Consider the following 15,548-nt stretch of genomic DNA (forward strand, 5'->3'; position numbering starts at 1 on the left):
AGGTGCAGGTTTGTTGCAGAGGTTTTGGGAGGGGGGGGCCATCTGTGGTCTTGCTGTTGGGCCTGACAAAATCCTTGACAATGGCGAAGATGTCTTTGCTGTTGTGTGCATTGGCGTTGATTCTGTCTTGGAGGGCTGTTTTATTTGTGGTTTTGAGGAGGACGTGATGTGTGTTGATGGTGGTTTTGAAGGTAGCCTGGGTTTCCTGTATGTTTTTCCCTTCATCTCTTCTCGAGTGAATGTTCACACAGAATCTATGTCAAGGTTTTGCCAGTGGCCACTTGGCATATTGAGTGGACATAATGGAGTATGTTGAGTAGTTATTTTACCAGTAAATCCCACATAACACATGTTTGACTTAGAGACTCATCCTCTTTTTGTCGTGATGCCAAACAGAAAAAAATTGTTATTCTTATTTTAGTAATAGTTTAATGTAAATGCTCTTAATGTGCCCGTGGAGCTAAATTGACTGCATGCCGGAATCAACTTGTTGCCTTGAAACAATAGTCAATTTTCAATGTAAATGTATTCATTAACTTTCCAAAACCTGCATATATTTTAAGGAGTGTATGCCTTTTAAAGCCAACATTTTCCCCATGCTTCGTGACTCCATTCAACTGCACATTCTGCTAATTAGCACTTTTACCAGGTTTTAGTGAAATGCAATAGACATGAGCACGATTTTCAGCTTAGATTTGTTTAAATACACATTAATGTTTTTGCGAAGACATGCATTTTTCTTTCAATATTTGTAAAACACTTTTGTAATAAGATTTAGTCTCAGTACCACAACGTTCCGCAGATTTTTCTCTACCCACATACACCACATCAGAGCAAACTTCATCCTCCTCCTCATGACTTATCTGTGAAAGTACAAATAAATGAGACAGACAGGCTGCCTGTAATATATTGGAAATCAATCTAATACTCATGAATGCAAGCCTTCAAATATGTCAATATTTGAATGCATGACCTGGCAGGTCGGATGGGTTTCCCCTTTTGTGTGAGGGCAGGGCAAAACTGAATGCCATATGGCTGTTCTCTGAAATAGCAACAACAAGCTAAAAACGATGTAATATAATGTTTCCATGATGACTACCATTGGTTCTGAATAATTTAAAAATGGATATGCCCTATCAGATTGCTCTATTCACAGCTTTTGATGGGATTCCAATTTGATGGTTTCGTTTGGTGATGCGAATCTTTTCCAATGAATTCAAGTCAAACCTTCAAATCATGCTAATAGTATATTATGCTATACATTTGATGGGTAAGAACTGGGGATCCTAAGTATGCTCACAATATTGTTTTGTTCATCTTGTATTTAACTGTACGTTGTTTGCTGGATTCACGGTTGTATTTTATACAAGTTTGAGGATTCCAGCATTGACAGATTTGTTTATTCATTTAGGCTTTTGCAAGGTTGGATGTCAAGACTGCTTGTACAGCTAATCACAAATGTGTTCTCCTAATGCTAGCTGTGAGCTGATGGTTAACATTTCTTAGCGTGGACATTAGGACGGGGTATATCTGACGAGGCCTCGGTGGGTTTATTTCTTTTTGGGCTGCTTGCTGTGCCAATATTCTTTCTCGTGTGTCACTTGTTAACATTGTTCCCAATGGATATCTACTTGCCTCTGCACTTCCACACACTACATATACTTCAATGGTCATTTTTTTAAACAGATGATCTCCTACTGCCTGTCCTATAGAAGGCCATCAGTTCCACATACATAATGTCGTTCTGTTGCACTCCAATATCTCGTCAGACACCACGCCCTTCAATTTCCATATCTTCCCGATCCTCATTCGTCCTTATACCTCTTTTTATTACAGCCACATATATTGCAGCCCCCGTTCTTACACAATGCTCTGTTGCTCTGTAGGTACGTTTTCGCTCATTACATCATACAAATAGACATAAACAAGTCAAATATTATTTTTATTTTATTTTTCAGAATTGAACCTTCCAATTTCCTCCTCTGCTGTCCCAACATGGATTTTAATTGTGGAGCTAGTTGTGAAGTAAGCCTTTTGGCTGTTAGGGCAACTAGTTGTCGGTGTTGCAGGACATATCAAGGGTCCTGCATAATGTCTATGTCTCTCTCATTGGGTTGTCACAACCTAGGTAGAAATAGTGGAGGTAGCTAAGCAATATTAATCATGATCGTTGGTTGATCTGGCTGGCACTGGTATAGAGCAGCTTGATGGGAGGGTCATTGTCCATTAGCTCAGTTTCATAGGAGCTAAAGTTGTAGCTATTGTCCCTTTGGTAACGCTAAGCCACAGTGAGAAGGGTTAGTGATTAGCAGGTCGCCACCAGGTAGGAGACCCTAGCTTTGATTTTGATTAACAGCGACTGAACTCTCTGTATGTTTTACAAAGATATATGTGAAAACATTCAGGTTCCCAAGGAGTTTATTTTTCTTCCCTCACCTTTTGCTGTCTCCTGACTTTTTTTGATCAATATCTCTTATACCACCGGATTACTCCATCAGAATTAGTACTTGTATTTTACCAGCATTCTCTGGCTTTTGCTGTACTATGTCTAAGGACACCCAATGAATGCTTCTAACCAAAATGTGTCTTTTGGAGTTAACAGATCTATATGCCTAGCCGGTGGATATGTTTTCCCAGGCTTAGCCATCCGTGCTGGTGACCAATTTATTTATATTTCTCTTATCCTGGATATTTGGGCCAGGTACTGCGATCTTAGATATGACGTTATGGGTGTGATTACAATGTCGGTCGGAATTGCCTCCGACCAACACCGTTTTGGCGGAGAAATCGCCTGACCATAGGTCGATATTTCTGCACACCGAAATACGGTGCCTTCCACACGGTGCAGGGATGTTCAGGCGGGCACCATGGGTGCCCCCAAGCCCTTATGCGGAAGGCCATGGGGGACGGGTGCCCTGCTAGGGGCCCTCAAAGTCACTTCCCAACAGCCTTTCCATGTCCTACATCATAATCCCAACGGTGGCAACATTGTCCTTAAGGGATTAAGAGGCCTTTTTTCAGCCCATCAGAGTGTGTCGGTTGGTCCTTCTGACTGCTGCCTCCGACCGCATGCATCATAATGCGTCGGTCGGACTGCAGCAGTAGATGTGGTTCAGACTGCAACAGACAAGCCGCTTATTGTGGTCCAAACCTCATTGTAATCAGGCCCTATATGTTTTCTACACATATTTCCCTAGTTGTACTTGGGGGGGGAGTGAGGGGGGGCATGTAACGGGATGGAGGGAGATGCATTCTTCCAAGGTATCCAGGGGACAAGTGCTTGTTGGTGGTTGGTTATTTTTGAAGTCTTAAAATTCATGGCTGGAATTAATGGCATTAAGATGGATCATGGGGGCTATCTGCATTGTTAAGAACGTCAGTAGTGTCTAACTCAATGCAGTAATACTAAGGCAAGCATAAGCATCTTCGAATAACACTGGTTACGTCTGGGTCCAACAGCACTGCCTGAAATTGGGTCATTAATTTGACAGGAGGTGACCCCTCTATAAACTTAATGAACATAATCTGGTTCCGTAAATACACATTTATAACAAAATCTCTGCTTATCCTCATGTGCCTAGCACACAAGCAGCAGGCAGTCCTCAGAGAAGTAAGTGTTATGTTCAAGCGTATCAGCAGTTGTAAAGTAATGCAGTGCTTGCACCCCCGCCATGCAGTTTTCTCATCAATAATTTATTTGCAAATGTTACAATGATATCAATTATGTCACAGAAGATGTCATGCGTGATGCAACATGGGGTAATTAGCAGGGTCTGGCGAGGGTGCGATTTACTGTTACCTTGGGGCATGATTCATAGATACTTGAAATAACTATAACCGGTACATTTTTGTGGTTTTTAGTGTTTAAAATGTTACATTGTCACTGAACATTTCACCTAACTAGAACGTTACTTTAAGCTTTGTTTTTTCCAGTGAAATTCCTTTTTTTTTAACCTAGTTAATAGTTTATTACCGTAGATGAATGCAGCCCGCTGTCACACACAACCTTTTGCTTTGTACGGTGGGGTTGCCTGTAGGGCCTGACCTGGGGCCAGGCCCTGCGGACAACCCCCCACATACAGCCAACCCCATGTTGTGTACGGCCTTTGACTATGCACGGAGGGAGGATGGCCAAGGCCTGTGGCCAACCCCCATAAAGACAGCCAAACCCATACAGCACAGGGCCTTCGGTCATGCCTGGTCACAGAGCCTGCAGTCAAATCCCTGCATGTAGCCAACCCCATGTTATGCACGGCCGTTGGACGTGCTCGTGGTGGATTCGCCAGAGGGCCTGGCCTGCCACCCCCGGGGCCCTCACTTCCCAACCCCCAGAGACCTTTGCATTTTAAAGGGGCCATGTAGCCCTCCTCCCTGAGTCTTATTAGGCCCTGGGGACACCATCTCCCAGGGCCTTTTCTTTTTTAAAGGAGAGGGAGCCCCCCTTATCCAAGCCTCATTAGATTCTTGCCTGGCATTTTTTTTTAACTCCCACAAAACAGGTGCACAAATTAAGTCTGATCCCAGCAGACAGGAGCTTTAAAAATGCTCCAGACAGCTGATAGCAGAGTTGAGATATTTTTCCCTACCTGCACTGATGGGGGCAGGGAAACAGATTGTTGGAAATGGGGGACTCCAGTTGGCAGAGGTAGGTACCATTGTCCAACTAAGGACCCTTGCTTCTAGTCAGGGTAAGAGGGATACACACTTTAGATAACCCCTACTCACCCCCTGGGGAGCTTGGCACGAGCAGACAGACTGATACCAAAGGCACTGTGTAAAGTATTTGTACTTGAAACATAGTAATACAGTGATAACACCACAAATGGACACCACACCAGTTTAGAAAAATAAAGTATCTTTATCTAAACTCAACAAGACCAAAACAACAAAAATCCAACATACTTGTAATAAGATTATGGCTTTAAAAAGGTTTTAAACAACTTGGCCCATAGAAAACTATTCCCTCTAAGTATCTGTAGTTGCGTCAAAAATCACAAGGCCAAACGGCCGCAGTGATGGGAAGCATAAAAAAAATGCATCAGTTCCTGAGACCATGGGGAGGCGATGCGACAGTTCTGCTGCATGCAAGAGAAGTGATGCTTTGAATCCGGTCTATAGGGGGAAGAGAGGCGTTGATTCCGAGATGATTCTGGTCCGTGGGTGATGCATCAGGAAAACTTGCCGCACAGGTACGATGCATGGAAATCCAGGATGTGCCAGCGATCGATGCGGCGGCATCAAGCAGCACTGTGTCGGTTTCATCAGCTGTGATCCCTTGATGCTTCGGTTCTTGCAGTGGTGACAGGTGCTGCGGCGGTTTCGGCAGCGGTGCGGCGATGCGTGGAGATTCTTCTCGCAGCACAGCGGTGCTGCATCAGAAACACAGCTGCACAAAGAGCGATGTGCTGATTTTCTTGTAGTTGCGTTGCTTTTCCAGCTCCCAACAGCAGGAACAACCTCCAGAGGATCATCACAGCCACAGGCACCTCCTGGCAGGTCAGACCTTCCAGCTAGGAAGCTCAGGGGAGCTGGGGGTTGAGTCTTTTGTCCCTGAGACTTCAGAAAAGGAGGCAAGCTCTACTCAACCCTTTGGAAATCTTCCTCAAGCAGGGGGATACAGCACACAGCAAAGTCTTTGTCCATTCCTTGTCAGAAACAGCTACTGCAGTCCAACCCCAGACAGCATACAGCAAAGGGGCAGAAGCTCTTCCTACAGTTTCTCCAGCTCTTCTCCTTGGCAAAGGTTTCTCTTGAGTCCATAAGTAGTCTAAAGTTATGGGGATTTAGGTCTAATACTTATACCCCAAAATGTCTTTATTCTTTTTTTGCAAGGGTCTATGAGCCCAGTCCAAACCAGTTCTGTCCTCACTGGTGCAGTATGACCATAGGGGGTGGAGGCAGCATTGTGCAAGGGAGATCAGGCCCTATTCAGGTGCAAGGAAATCTCCTCCCACTACTCTAAATGCAGCCAAGCCCCATTCAACTCAGCTCTGAGTCATCCAGGAAGGGTCAGGCACACCTCGGTCTCCCCCTCCAGTGACTGTCTACAGTGAATGCACATCCCCAATCCCTGTCACTCCAAAACCAGACAGTTGATACTCAAAAAGGCAGAGGCACACAGAATGGTTAAACAAGAAAATGCCTACTTTCTAAAAGTGTTATTTTCAAACACACAATTTAAAAACCATCTTTGCTAAAAGATGTGATATTAAATTCTGAGTTCAGAGAGCCTAAACTTTATTTCTCTACCTTGTACGATGTTACAAAGCATTTCCCATTCTATTCTATGGGGAAAGATAGCCTTTCAATAGTGAAAAATGAAAATGGTAGTATTTCACTATCAGGACATGTCAGGCACACCATGACTTGTCCTACCTTTCACGTACACTGCTATCTGCCCATGGGGGTACTCTTGGGCCTACCATAGGGGTGCCTTACATGTAAGAAAAGGGAAGGTTATGGCCTGGCAAGTGGGTGCACTTGCCAAGTCAACATGACAGTTAACTGCGCACAGACACTGCAGTGGCAGGTCTGAGATACCTTTTCAGGGCTACTCATGTGGGTGGCACAATCAGTGCTGCAGGCCCACTAGCAGCATTTGATTTACAGGACCTGGCACTCTCAGTGCCCTTTATTAGGGGCTTAGCAGTAAAACAAATATGCCAATCATGGATGACCAATCATGATAACAATTTAAACAGAGAACATATGCTCATTAGCACTGATTAGCAGCAGTAAAGTGCCCAGAGTCCTTAAGCCAACAACAACAGGCCAGGAAACAAATAGGAGGAAGAAACAAAAAGTTTGGGGATAACCCTGCAAAAAGGGCCAAGTCCAACACGGATCAAAACATTGCTCTTGCTCAGCGGGAGCAGCATAAATAGCTGCTCTCTCCAGGCGGGAGCAATGTGGACTCCCGCAACATGCAGGGAGCCGACTGGGGCTGCAGGGCCCTCGGGGTCCCCACACACTGCCCCCAACATGTGAATGGTGGGTGCTCTGGGTGGACACCAGGCCACAACCTATAAATAATCTGTTCCTCAAGGGATGGGGTCCCCGGGGCCAAAATGGGCTTGCAGAGGGAGGCCACGTGGCCCCCCTCCCCTGTAAGATTAAAAAAGCCCTGGGGGATGTGCCCCCCAGGGCCTGATGAAGCTTGGAAAGGGGGCCATGCAGCCTCCCCTCCCCTTAAAAGAAAATATAAGACCTTGGGGGATCTGGTCCCTGGGGCCCAATTAGGCTCAGGGAAAGGGGCCATACATCCCCTCCCTTTATTAATTACTCAGCCCTGGGAGATGGGGTGCCCCGGCCTAATAAGACTCAGTGGAGGGGGGCCACACAGAACCCTCCTATTTAAGATAAAGTATGGCCCAGGAGATGCAGTCCCTGGGGGATAATAATGCTTGGGGACAGGGGTGCATGCCCCCTTCCCTTTTTCTATTATATTTGGTCCCAGGGTATGGGCCCCCAAGGTCATAAAAGGCTCAGGGATGGGGGCCACATGCCCCCTTACCTGTTTAATTGTATTTGACCCATGGGATGAGGTCCCGAGGACCCAAAGGGCAATCCTATGCTGCGTGGCAAAGGCTCAATCCCTGCTGCAGACAGCCAGAGGCGGTGGGTGGCATGGGTTTGTCTACTTGCAGGGGTGGTGGCCGAAGTCCCTAGGAAACATGGAGCTGGCTGCCTATGGGGGATTGGCCACAGGGCCTAGACACTGTGGCCAACCCTGACTGTACACAATTGAAGGTCCTGTGCAGGGTAGTGTTGGCTCCGTTTGGGAGGTAGGCCAGACCCCCACCATGCATGGCTTAAGGCAGTGCGCAATTCCGGGTTGGGTGCATACAAGGGGTTGGCCTCAGGCTAAAGACCGTGTGCTGCAGTGTTCTAGATTTACGTATGGTAATAAAATATGACTGTAATTTTTTTTTAATTAAAAATTGACTGAAAAAATCCAAAGGTTAAAGTAATGTTATAATTAGGTGTTAATGTTCAGTCGCAACATAACGTTACAAACTCTAAAAGCCCAGAAATTCACCAGTTATAGTTCTCTCAAGCAATTGTAACTCATATTCTAAGGTAACTATATCTAACACCTTCGCCATGCACTGCTAATTACCTCACATACTACATCACCCATGACATCTTCTTTGACATCATTGATAATATCACTGCAACATTTGCAATGAAATTATTGATGAGAAAACTGCATTGAAGAGGTGCGAGTTATAGTTACCTTAGGGCACAACTTACAGTTACTTGAGATAAATATAACTGCTGAATTTCTGTCACTTTTAGAGTTTAGAATGATACATTGTTACTGAAAATGTCACCACATTATAACATTACTTTAACATTTGATTTTTCCAGTGAATATATACATTTCTTTTTTTTACATATCATTCCCAGTGGCAACCACCACTGGGTAGTTATAGTTAGATCAGCATTTCCATTGGTAATGCATTTTTTTGTTTTGCTTTTAACTTTGGCACCGTTTGACGAATCTTCACGAAACCTTCCAAAAATATGCTCTTTTTTTGCCTAGTGTGAGCATGGACAGTTTTGGGAGCATTTGACAAGCATCGGGCAAAGAAAAACGGTGGTCCCAAAATACATCCTTCGCAGACGTTTCAGTACGAGCCCCATTTATGCTGAATGAGTCATGTTGCAGCAATATTTTCCAGATAGACTGACTCAATAGCTATAGCTTTTAAAGTCAGTTCTAAAGAGTTACTAATGAAATATTTCAATACTTCTGTGCCTGGCGCAGTACTCCAAAGCAATCTCGCCACAATAGCAACTCTTACATGAGCGGATCAGTAATACTGCTAATCTATCGAGGCTTCTCTCAGCCAATCCAACCCTGAAAGCAGCCACATGTCCACCAGTCTAGCCTGCCAGTGTTTTTCTTGTGTGCCCCTCCACGGCCAGGTTAGACCTGCTCTTCGTTATGCATGTTACCAAAAGGCCAGTGGCTGCTTTGACCTTGACTTCTGGATGTCTTTTCTGTACAAAAATAACATGTTCACATTACGCGATGTATGCACGCCCAGACACACATTTGCAATGCAAAGTAGCTCATGTAATTTGTATACATGAGTAGAAAACACATATTCTTAATGATAGCCTATGTATCACACATCCCTCTACGGCTGCAGGGGGCATGTGTGGTGCACGGAGTCTCTAGAAAAATGTGTCTTTTCGCTGCTGGAAAGGGTGATGTGTTTATTAGCTTGTTTTCACTGCCGCGGGGGCAATGTGGCTTGTAGATTATCATGGGTGATGTGTCCTTCTGAAGTGGAGTAGGGTGTTTGTTTCTTGGTGCTGACATGGACTAATCAAGGGATGCAGGTTTCTCACAATGTGGAATTACCTCTTTTGGTACAAGGGATTCTGTGTTACGCATATTCCCATAAAGAAATAATCTTTTCTATGGGGGGAGGGGGAGTGTCTCTATAGCGTGCCTATGACTGATGGCTGAGGAGTTGGGAGGATGCGCCTTTTTAAATCCATATTGTTTTAGCTGGGGTGTCAATTTAGTCTTCACAAAGCTGCCGCTGTGGTGGAAAAGTCCGATTCTGAACAAAGAGGTATTCGGTAGAGTTGGTAAAGAGCACCTGTAGCTCAGGGCACCCCCGCTTCTTTGTATGGATAGACTGCGGCGGGCTGATGGCGGAGGGTACCCATCACTGGACGTGAGCATGAGTGCCCCTTCCCCTGAGGAGGAGGACTCGATCGTGGCATGTGAGCCCTGGGTGGTGGGTGCTCCCGAGCATAAGTGCGACGTGTGTGGTGCTGCTGAGACAGCTCCCATGTCTGCTACTCAGTGCTACGTAATGGGCGGGAAGCACTGCTGATGGTGCTGAAGGGACAGCTCCTCTTGTAGTGCTGTACTCAGGAAGGAACAGGCGCTCGACGTGGGCATAGCAGCGTGTCACACAGTGCTGAAGGGACAGCTCCTCGGCGGGCTCCGAAGGGGATCGGCGCGGTGCTGAAGGGACTGCCCGGAGAGGCTCTACAAGGGACAGGAGGCTGAATGGGCTGCTCCGCGGCGGGTCCCGGGGGGACAGGCGTTCCGCGAGAAGCTGGCAGCGCTGAGGGCGCGGTGCTGAAGGGACAGCTCTTCGGCTGGCGAGTGGCAGGGCTCAGGGCTGCCGAGGCTCCCGCCCTCCCTCGCCAAAGCAAACGAGCGTAACAGAGCTTCAGAAGTGACAGCCCCTCCCGGCAGAGAAGTGTCAGCGAGGATGACCCATCACCGTGCTCGCCCCCCCTCCCCTGGCGGGAACCACCGCTTCTAAAGCGAGAAGCTCTGTGCCAAACATTGCGGAATGAGCTGGGGGAGGGCCGCCTCCAGGAGCTTGGTCTGACCCTGGAGCCGGGCACAGGGCCACTTGGACTCGCCCAACAAGTAGCTCTGCCCTGAACACGCTGCACACAGTGCTGTGTCTCCGCGAGCACCTGCATGGAAAGCATCCTGCTGAGAGAAAGGGCACTTCATCTCTGCCTATTAAGGTACGGCGAGTGCCCCCTTCCCTCGTGTCTCCACACGCAGCGCCTGTTGATTATTTTCTAACATACAATTTGAGATTTCTGAATTGTCGCCTCCTTTCCGCCTGGATGTGCCTGCGATTTTATTTCTTTTACTGCCAAGAAAGCAACAGCTGTCAGTGCCATTAAAAGATTCTAGGCAGGCTTCGGCAGCCGAAGCTGCCCGCACTGAGTCAGACAGTCTGAGAGCACCCCAAGGAGACAGCAAGGGAAGAGGGCGATCACGGCAGGCTGTCACTGCCTTTGATTTGAGCTATTTCATGTCTGCAGGGATCGTGTGTGTGTTGGGGGGTGGGGGGGCGAGAGAATGAGAATAACATGGAGGAGAAGAACAGTATGTGGAGGAGGGAACCGAAAGATTTAGCGGAGATATGTAAACAGAAATGACATGAACTGAAAATAAAGAACATGAACTATATGCATGTAGCGTGGGAGTATGCCGGTGTAGTTTACACCTGGCGGTGACTTGGGTTGTAATGTATGTGCTATAAGTTACACGTGCGCACTGTGAATTACGACGAACCAACTGCCAGATAAAAGAAAAATCTCTGAATATAAATCAAGCCGGGGTGAGGGCCAATCCTGAAGCAGGTAGACCAGACTCACCAAGGGCAAGTGATGCGGGCTAGAGAGCTCAACTCTCAGGCTGACATTAAGGCGTTTCAATCCAAGTCGCACACTAGAGTTTTCATTGCTCTAATCGATGCCACCCCTAACGTTTTCTTGTTTGCGTTTTTTAGGATCTGGGTTCCTATTATTCCATCCTGGGTTTCTTGATCTGTCGCCCGAGTCATGTCTGATCCAGAGAGATGGGCAAGATCGACGAGAACGAGAGGATAATCCTCAACGTCGGGGGCACCCGGCACGAGACCTACCGAAACACGCTGAAGACCCTCCCAGGGACTCGGCTAGCCCTGCTCGCCTCAGAGGCCCAGAGTGAGTCGGGCGACCCCGAGCAGCAGCTGGTCCCGGCCTGCTTTGACCCTCCGAGCCCCCCATCGCCCAGGTCCAATGAGTTCTTCTTCGACCGCCACCCTGGGGTCTTCGCCTATGTGCTTAACTACTACCGCACGGGCAAGCTGCACTGCCCGGCAGACGTGTGCGGGCCCCTCTTCGAGGAGGAGCTGGCCTTCTGGGGCATCGACGAGACGGACGTGGAGCCCTGCTGCTGGATGACCTACCGCCAGCACCGCGACGCCGAGGAGGCCCTGGACATCTTCGAGACCCCTGACCTCATTGGAGGTGACCCCGGAGGGCTTGGAGCCGACCCCGACGAAGAAGAACTGGACAAGAGGCTGGGGATCGAGGACGTGCTCGGGGGCCCCGAGGGCAAGCCTGGACGCTGGCGGCGGTTGCAGCCCCGAATCTGGGCGCTCTTTGAGGATCCTTATTCTTCCAGGGCCGCCAGGGTAAGGCCAGTCACTTCTTTATATCTATGCAATAGAACATTCCTAGCTCATTCCCAGGTCGTCCTGAGTGGCAGGAAGTGGCCACATTTTTGGGAGCTAGAGGTTTGGCTTCTGGTTCAATACTCTAGAAAGGAGGACGAGGCCCTAACTAGACACTGAATCCACTTACCTTTACTCCGGCCTCAATCACCACCTGCATTTTGTTCACAATCCATAAGATATCTTACAACATTGTTCCAAAAGTCATCATTGTGCGAAAAAAAACAGTATCGTTATTCATTCAATATTTGAGACCAATGGATTACGTTTGTAAAGGAATTGAAAAACAGGAGCTATGGCCAGCAGCCAGTAACCCAAAACACAATTATGTAACCTTCTTATTCAATACATTAATTAATAACAGCAACAGTTATCATTTTAAAAGGAGAAAGTTCTCAATGCTCGAAGTGCATACACAGTCCACGTAAAGTTCATGGGAATGACACAAAGTGATACACATAAATAAAAGTAAGGTAAAGGCGAAAAGTAATGATAGTTTAATATTGTGCATGAGTAAAAGTAAAGGTCAAAAGTTCATATATGCGTAATTTCGCAATGAATATCCTTGTTCAACCAGAACTTTAACACGGGTTACGCCAAGCATACAAAAATCAGCTTCATGAAGTTTAGACTTGGCTTGTTACCTGGCACTCAACATTCTACACCCTGGCTGAAGGAGAAGGCAGAGCCTAGGTGCCGCCTATGCGGGTTAGCATCGGAAGATCTGCTGCATTTATTATGCTCTTGCAAACAACTCTCACAAGAACGGCTACAAATACTAAAAGTAAAATTTACCCAGCGTGGAATTCGAACTAGAAGGCAGGCTGTCCTGGCTTGCCTTGATCCAAGTGACCTCCAACTAAACTGCTCTTTGGTAAAATTGCTGACAGCATGCCAAAAGAAATTGCCGGAAATCTAAATATTGGCTGAAACCTAACTTTTAAATTCACCTGTGCATTTAAAAACTAAGTATCATATCTAAGAATTACCGTGGTGTACACAAATGTGACACGCACTTCTGGTTATAACGTGCCTGAATAAGTGACTTCTAATATTTGTAATTTTATTGTACAGCTTTTTTTAATAGAACTTTTATCCTTTTATAATTAAGGAGTTTTTATATTCAAAAATTGATCTGTAATGAAATATTTCTGTCTTGCAATGGTTTTAACAAACTATGCAAATAAAATAAATTTGAACTTGAACTTGTTTAACCAGAAAACTGTTGGCAGCGTTTCAGTCTTTCTTAGTTTATCAAGTCATCATCAGGACAAAAAGGAGCACAAATGATTTGATTACTGCTTATATAAGTTGCAATGGATAGGATGAATTCAAGAGTGCTCAAACAATTTAATGAAGGAAGTAGTAGAGCGTCTGTACTGACAAAATGAGGACGATCAAAACACCATCAACAGTTTCACGACTGAAAAAGGATATTTATTGTGCAATAATGGATGTAAGAACTTTTGACCTTCACTTTTACTCATGCACAATATTGTAGTATCAATATTTTTCACAGTTAATTTACTTTTCTTTATATGTATCACTTTGCGCCATTAACACAAACTTCACAAGCACAGTGTGTTCACTTTGCATACTGACCGCTTTCTCCTCTTAAAATTATAATTAATGCTGGTAATAATGAATTGAATAAGAAGATTAAATTACTGTCTTTTGGATAATCAGATCTCCTGTTATGTAATTCATTTTCAAATGCAATATATTGGTCACAACTATTGTATGAATGACAAAATTGTTTTTTCAAAATAATGCCCCTTGGGAAATTGTTGAAAGATACAGATATTGCCCAGACCCCTGCTGGTTTATGGGGGACTCCTGTTGCATATAATTTTACAAGCCATAACATATGCATTGTACACCAAAATGAAGCCATTCGTAGTAGTAGCATTTGAAGGTGCACACGAAAGTCACAATATACAGGCAGAGTCCTGTCATAACTGCACCCCAGGCCACTTTAGGGACGCCTCTGCATTTTCTCTATGCATAGGAATAGGTACTGGGTTCACCAAGAGCACAAGGATGTGCCCTAACATAACTTTCGATTGGCAACAAATTGTCCCGGGGTCATGGTGAGTAAAATAGATCAACTGGCCGCTCTCCCTGCTACTGGGGTCTGCTGGGCAAGCAGTCACTAAGTATATCATGTAAACCTGTACCCCAAAAGCAGTGTTTGGTTGTGTATTATGCATTCATGTAATGTAGGATTTAGTGCACACTTTTTTTCTATACATTGAGCTTTAGAATGTTAAGTTGGCTTTTCTAGTGACTGATTACTTGTGATCGCAGTATTTCACTTTCTTGGAGTTTATGGGGGGAATTTCACTACATGTGGTGAGCTAAACCTGGACATACGTGAGCTCTAACCATGTGCATGATAGCTCTTGTATCATGTCATCCTAGCAGTGGAAAGACGCTTTTCCAGATTGTGATTTAATGTTACTGTCTTTTTTTTCTGGCACACGAAACTACATTCAGAGGTTTAAGTCTATCAGTTTGTAAATGATTGTGACATGGCAGCGGAACATTAACTTTGCGAATTCCTCCTAACTTCTCAGAAGGTTAGCAGAGGTCATTCAGGCAGAATGGCCCTGGTTTGGAAGCGGATCTGGTGTGGTGTTTGTTTGGCATCTCATTGTTGGTAGACATGAATAGCTGATCTGAATTTATAGAATGATGTCTCTTAGTTCAAGTGCATATGAAACATAAAGAAGAAATACAAACAAGGCCAACCTCAGGTAGACTGCAAAAAGTAGGCCAGTGGATGAGGTGTGAAAGCGAATTGTTCAAACTGGAAACGATGCTTCTCTTTGCTTTTGTTTTTCACATGCATGATTGCCATAGTTCAATCTCACGCATGAGACGACAAAGGTGACGTGCTGAAGCCGCTTAAGGTGTTTTTACGTGTACTCCCTGAATGTTAGCACAGTACATCTCCTTGGTCAGTAGCTTATAAAAATTCATCAGGTGATAGGGCCTTTCAATTACAAACTGATATGTGATGGGGGATTGCCACTTTTGGAACACTTAAATATATGCATCTCTTGTTGGCTGCCATATTTACTTTGCTGATGTAATCGCTGTGTTACGTATTTGTGATTTTGCCAAGTGCTGTTGGTATCTGGTTGCTGATGGGGTTTTTCACATGTTTCAACTTAATACATTTTGTGTGCCTCCTGTCAGTAGAGGCAAAGTATGAATGAACGTGCATTTCAAGACTCAAACCCACAGTTATTTTAAACGGAAATTGCTCCCATCAGTTGAAGAAAATTTAACGTTTTTTTCCCACTCCTGGCAAACACGGCGAAAACAAAAACAATGTTTTCTGTAATATTTTGTTCTGGTGCCCTCACATGCTCTGAAGCAATACCAGTTTTTGCAGTGAAGGGAAGTGACAGAGGAAGTCCTTGGATAGGATCACTGGACTTCCGTAATAGTGAAAGTGTGATTAGAACGCAGGTTAATGGATTCCATGATCAAGAACTGATCCAGAATGGGCGGACCATACAAGGAGTAATCATTGGACACTATCAC

General features: G+C 45.4%; 1 protein-coding gene across 1 annotated transcript in view; it reads left to right on the forward strand.

Moving 5' to 3' along the window:
- The first annotated feature begins 10,464 nt into the window (after window positions 1-10,464).
- LOC144763490 (voltage-gated potassium channel KCNC2-like) overlaps window positions 10,465-15,548 on the forward strand; it is a 31,444-nt gene continuing 26,360 nt past the window's right edge. The window contains exons 1-2 of the mRNA XM_078649130.1: window positions 10,465-10,512; window positions 11,289-11,957. Of these exons, the coding sequence (XP_078505256.1) occupies window positions 11,358-11,957 (600 nt within the window). The 5' untranslated portion in view covers window positions 10,465-10,512; window positions 11,289-11,357. The remainder of the gene's footprint in view (window positions 10,513-11,288; window positions 11,958-15,548) is intronic.

Source organism: Lissotriton helveticus, chromosome 1_1 (genome assembly GCF_964261635.1).
Source record: "Lissotriton helveticus chromosome 1_1, aLisHel1.1, whole genome shotgun sequence".
Lineage (NCBI taxonomy): Eukaryota > Metazoa > Chordata > Amphibia > Caudata > Salamandridae > Lissotriton > Lissotriton helveticus.